Raw genomic sequence first — 6,266 nt, forward strand, 5'->3', positions numbered from 1 at the left:
GGGGGGGGTTGAAGGGGAAAGGTGGAGCATGAATCATGTAACCATGTTAAAAATGAATATTAATAAATGTTAAAAAAAATATATATATATATATCCTGATAGATAAAAAAAAAAAAAAAAAAGAAAAGTATCTTAATGTCTGCCACCATTTTGAAGACTGAGTGATGGGTGCATCTTCTCAAAGTCTTTCAGCACTGAGCACAGTTCCTCAAAAGTGGCCAGAGAAGCTCCTCTGAGTTGCAGGCAGGCTCCATGGGATGCGTTCCACTCCCATAACATTTGTATTTACTTCTCTGTGTATATATTGTTTCTCCTCTCTACCTCAGTGATTCTTTTTTTTTTTTTAAACTGTTACCTTTTATCTTGGAGTCAATATTGTGTATTGGCTCCAAGGCAGAAAAGTAGTAAGGGCTAGGCAATGGGGGTCAAGTGACTTGCCCAGGGTCACACAGCTAGGAAGTGTCTGAGGCCAGATTTGAACCCAGGACCTCCCATCTCTAGGCCTGACTCTCAATCCACGGAGCCACCCAGCTGGCCCCTACCTCGATGATTCTTGATGAGAATGAAAGCTTGGGGCAAGGGCTATTTCCTTTTTTTTTTTTTTTTTTTTTTTTTTTAATCCCCAGTGCCTAGCACAGTGCCTTAAAAGGTGTTTATTGTTATTGACTGATTCCTATTCAGGTTTGGTAGGACTAAGTGCCCTCTAAAGCTCCTTCTAACTCTGACATTCTGTGGCCATGGTTACCAAAGAGGAACTTGGGGAATCAAGGACGGATTCCTGGCCTGTCAGAGATTGTGGCCTCCCACAGCACCCCTCAATGGCCACTGACCAAAGCTCCTGGAGAAGGGGCCTTGGTGTTGGACACAGAACCCCACTTCTTCCTGAACCTGAGCATGGCTCACCTCTGCCCCATCTTCTCTCTGTCCCTCTAGGGCATCTCTGCTGCCTATATTCTCCTTTGGGGAGAATGAACTCTTTGATCAAATGGACAATCCTTCAGGATCTTGGCTTCGCTGGATCCAGGAAAAACTGCAGAAGGTCATGGGCATCTCCCTCCCAGTCTTCCACGGCCGGGGGATCTTCCAGTACAGTTTTGGCCTGCTTCCTTACCGGCGGCAAATCACTACTATAGGTAAGTTACAGGGCGGCCAAGGGATGGAGGACTAGCATGGGATAGGCCTATAGCTCCGCATGGCCCCCGAGGAGAGCCACAGTCCCCCTGGAGTAGCATAACATCCCTTTGGGTGGAAGCAAAAAGCCAACGAAGTTCTGTCATAAGGTCAAAGGGCCTAAATCTGGCTGGGAACTTCATTCTACTTTTCCATTTCGCTGATGAGAAAACACAAACTTAGAGAGCGAAAGCAACTCTTCCTCAATTCACAGAGGCAGAAAATAGCAAAACCAAAATCCTGTTTTCATCTCTTTGGGTTAGAGTCAAGAGCCAAGAAGCCTAGACTTATAGAATATCTAAAATACAAGGAACCTCAGGTTTATCCAGCCCAATGTATACTCAAAGCATGGATCCCCTCTAATACATCCCCCACAAATGCATGTTCAGCTTCCATTTGAATACCTCCTAAGAGAGCCCATTTTACTTTGGGATGGCTTGGCTGCTAATTATCTTTTCCATATCTGGAGCTGAAATAGGTATCAGCAACTTAGAATATCATCAATTTAGAGCTGAAAAAGACCTTAGAAATTATCTAGTCTAGGCCCTTCACTTTACAGATGAGGAAACTAAGACCTAGAAAGGAGAAGTGACTTTTGCCAGACATATAGGAAGTAAGTGGCAAAGCTGGGGTTCAGACCAGATCACCACGGAGCCATGAGTTCTCTCCTGAATACTTTCCCTCAGGACCCCTACTTCTGCTCCAGGAAAGAACATAACATAACCTTCATCTACCACATGCAAGCACTTTGTAAACCTTAAAGGGCTAAATAAATGTCATTATATTATTACAATATAATATGTGCAAATATGAGCTTTTATTATTAATTACTAACAATAATAATTGATAGCAGGCACATAACACCTACTGTGTACCAAGTATTATGCTAAACACTTTGCAGATATTATCTCATCTGATCCTCCCTCTATCCTGGGAGGTGTAAGGGCTGTTAATATCCCCATTTTACAGATGGAGAAACTGAAGCAGATCAAGGTAAAGTGACTTGCCCAGAGTGGCATGGCTAGTAAATGCCTGAGGCTGAATTTGAACTCAGATCTAGAGGTTTAGTGTATAGAACAAGAGAGATGAAAATCTTGCTGAACATCGCTCTGATCAGACATATCTGGAATATGTTACCCAGTTCTTGGGCCATATTTTAAGGAGGCTCAAAAATTGGTACACATTCAGGAAAGGATAAGAAAAATGATGAGGGGGCCGGAGATAAGGCCATATGGAAATGGACTGAAGGAATTAAGGATGTGTAGCCGGGAAGAAGAGAAGGCCTGAGGGCGACATGCTGGCTTTAAGTATGAAAGACTATTGTTTGGGGAAAAGATGAAACCTTTTCTCCTTGGCCCCATAGGAGCCAAGAAAATGAGTAAAAGTTGCAGAAAAACAAATCTAGATTTGATATGAGGAAAAACTTCTTAACTAATAATTCCTAAAAGGAAGCTTGAAAGAAAGTTTGAAGGTACTTTTGAAGTCCAGAAAGTCAGGAACAGGAAGGGAAGAGAATGAAGGAAGCCATCGTATCCTTTTCACAAAGTGTCAGTTCTAGATGGAACTTATCAGTGGGAGAAGAGGGGCAAGCCTTGAGGGGGGCACATTCCAAGGTGATAGGATGTTACGGAGTTATGGTTAGGTCTCAGATATGAGGGAAGTTCCAGGATGAGATAGCCGGGGAGGTATGATTTTGAAGTCCAGAAAACAGAAGCAGAAATGGAAGGGACCTTTGAGGTCAGCCACTCAAGCTTCCTCTTTTCAGAGGTAAGTCAAAGAGGCTCAGGCAGTAATTAAGAAATCAGAAAGGCAGGATTATCATCCAAGTCCTTTAACCCCCAAATCCACATCACTCTTATCCTCATCATGCTTTGTTATTATCTGCAAATTAGTAAATAGGCACTGAACCTAAAGCACTCTCTAATGGTACAGGGTAGCTCGGTGGTGGATTGGATGGACTAGGAGTCAGGAAGACCTAAAAGCAAATCTGACCTCATACGTTCACTAGCCGTGTGACTCTGGGAAAGTCACTTAACCCTATTTGCCTTAGTTTCTTCATCTGTAAAATGAGCTGGCGAAGGAAAAGGCAAAGCATTCTGGTATCTTTGCTAAGAAAACCCCAAATGGGGCCAAAGAGAATAAGACACCACTGAAACAACTGAACTATATATGGGATATATGGAGAAAGACAGAGAGGAGGGTGGGGAGAGAGAGAGACAGACAGACAGAGACAGACAGAGACAGAGAGAGAGGAAAGGGAAAGGGAAGGGAGTAGAGAGAGACAGAGAGAGGAAAGGGAAAGGAAGGAAGAGAGAGACAGAGACAGAGACAGAGACAGAGACAGAGACAGAGACAGAGACAGAGACAGAGAGAAGGGGAGAGGAGAGGAAGGGAGAGGGGGGAAAGGGGATGGTTAGATGGCATTCAGGGGATAGAGGTAGATAAGAGTGCTGGACCTAGAGTCAGGAAGACCTGAGTTCAAATTTGACCTTAGATAGTTAATAACTGTGTGACCCTGGGCACGTGACAATGCCTTGTCTATCTCAATTATTTTCAGATGTAAAATGGGTATAACAGTATCATCTACCTTCCAGGATTGTTATGAGGACAAAAAAATAAACTTTTTTAAAGTGCTTTGCAAATTTTAGATAGGGATAGGGAAATGGAGAGATGAAAACAGAAGCAGAGGCAGAGGCAGACGTGTAGAAAGCATTTATTAATTACTTACTAGTCACTGTGCTAAGTATTAAGGATAGAAATACAAGTAAACAAAGTTCCTACCCTCAAGGAGCTTCATATTCTAATGGAGGAAGAGTACACCTAAGAGAGCTAGAAAGAGGAGCCGGGGAAGGATCCACATAAGGGAAGAAGATGAGGGAAATCTCACAGAAACCTGGGCCCTGGCAAGATGAGGCGAGGAAGTTTGCCTGTGAGAGCTGGAGGGGAGCCAGAGGCAGAGACCAAGCTTCCAGGGAGTTGGGGATGGGTGAAGGATATTGTGAAGAGCCTGGTAGACTGAGGAAAGTGCTTTGGAAATGTTAAAGAGTTATAGAGTTTAGTTAAATGATTTTTTGTTGGTGGTGGTGGTTAATAAAGAAAAGAAATATAAAGCTTGAATGCTAAAAAGTTATAGAGTCATGATTTTTAATTATTTTATTATTATCACCAAAACTGTTCCTAAAGAGGAGTATGATGGGAAACTGCCTTTCTAAGCCAAAAAAAAGAGCTGATCTCCTAGGCTGCTCCCTGAAGCCTCAAGTCCGTTTATACCTGACATCCTTCCTCCCCCACCATTATCAAGTGGGGATTCATTAGGGGCTGAGGAAGAAAAAATATTTGAAAGGCTACTAAAATGTGCCAGGGGAGGCAAAGGATCAAATGTCACCTTTGTATAGTAAAGTCTGGATCAGTGGCCTGGGCCCAGGTTAAGCAGGGGATAGATAGGGTTGTGGAGTCAGGAAGACTTAGATTCCAATCCTGTCTTAAATGCTTGTGATTCTCAACTAGTTCTTTAATCTCTCTGGGACTCAGTTTCCCTGTCTGTAAAATAAGGACCTTGGACTCAATGACCTCTAAGGTCTCTTCTAGCTTTAAATATATGATCCTATGATACATGGCCTCCATTTCAACACCACAGCAGGGAGATTGCTTCTATGACTCTGAAGCTCCCAAGTTAAATGGTAACAGATGAATTCTCTCCTCTGGACCTTCTCTCTTTTACCATTACCCATTGAGTCCCAAGCTATCCAATGGTCCTAACCTTGAGAATCTGAGCATCTATTGTGCTTAGAAATATTTCAAAGACTTACATGTCTCTGGTGAATCCCATTTGGCAGGCAAAGAAACTGAGACCTTAGGTTATTATTAGCCTAGAGTATTGGTACCAGAATTTGCCCATTCTCTGTACTTTCTTTGTTGAGTGGTGGAAGTATAATAGACCTCTCACCCATTTCCCTTGCTTTGTGTCTCCTAGTGGGGAAGCCCATCAAGGTGAAGCAAAATACGAACCCAACCGCAGATGAAGTGGACCGTCTGCATCAGCAGTACATGAAAGAACTGTGCAACCTTTTTGAAGCCCACAAGATTAAATACAACGTCCCCCCAGAGCAGCACCTGGAGTTCCGATGAGCCAGCCACTTCCCATGCTCTCCCTCTGCCCCATCCTTGGATGACATCACAAAACAATAGAACCCTGACAAGCAACTGTGGTGCCTATAGCAAACAAAAGAGTTGTAATTCATAACCAGTTCAGTCATACTTAGAGGATCATAGATTTAGAGTCTGTAGAATCCAACACTCTTATTTTATAGATGAGGAAACGGAGTCCCAGAGATATGAAATAATTTGCCCAAAGTAACACAGCTAGTAAGTGTCAGGGCACGATTCAAACTCTGGTCTTCTTGATTCCAAAGACAACACTGTATGCACTGACCCACTAATTGCTCCATAATTCATGATGTGAAAAAATACCAAAAGTAATTAAGAAAGCTTTTCATCGAGGGATTCTGGAAAGAATGCATTGTTGGGGAAACTATGGATCAGTACAACTATTTTGGAAAGCAATTTAGAATGATTCAAATAAAGGGGCTGAAATTGTGATGCCCTTTGACCCAGGGATTCTACTGCCAATCATATACCCCAAAAGGGCACTGATAAAAATGAAGGTACCAGATTCACCAAAACATTGATAGCAACACTTTTTGAGGGGGGGGAGCAAAGAACTAGCAAAGAACCAAGTAGCTGCCCATCTACTAGGGAATGGATAAACAAACTGGTACATGAATGCTGATGAATAGAGAAAAACTTGGAGAGATCTACATGAACTGATACAGAATGAAGTAGGTAGGACCAAGAACACAATATTCAAAGAAACTATGACAACATAAGTGGAAGGAACAATCACAAACCAATCAAAACTGAATGTTGCAGAATTACCAAGAATAAGCTTGACCTCAAAGACCTATGAGATGACCCCTTCCTCAACTCCTTTGCAGGATAGGACAAGGAAGATGGGTCATGGGTGTGGAATATTGCATCTATGGTTAGAGTTTTTCAAAGTAATTATTGATTTTTCTATTTTGCCCTAGTCTTCCTTT

The 6,266-nt window shown here is 42.5% G+C and overlaps 1 protein-coding gene across 1 annotated transcript in view; it reads left to right on the forward strand.

Annotated features, from left to right (window-relative positions):
* MOGAT2 (monoacylglycerol O-acyltransferase 2) overlaps positions 1–5,298 on the forward strand; it is a 41,500-nt gene extending 36,202 nt beyond the window's left edge. The window contains exons 4-7 of the mRNA XM_044668924.1: positions 682–686; positions 751–857; positions 934–1,133; positions 5,144–5,298. Of these exons, the coding sequence (XP_044524859.1) occupies positions 682–686; positions 751–857; positions 934–1,133; positions 5,144–5,298 (467 nt within the window). The remainder of the gene's footprint in view (positions 1–681; positions 687–750; positions 858–933; positions 1,134–5,143) is intronic.
* The last annotated feature ends 968 nt before the right edge of the window (positions 5,299–6,266 follow it).

The sequence above is a fragment of the Gracilinanus agilis genome, chromosome 3, assembly GCF_016433145.1.
Source record: "Gracilinanus agilis isolate LMUSP501 chromosome 3, AgileGrace, whole genome shotgun sequence".
NCBI lineage: Eukaryota > Metazoa > Chordata > Mammalia > Didelphimorphia > Didelphidae > Gracilinanus > Gracilinanus agilis.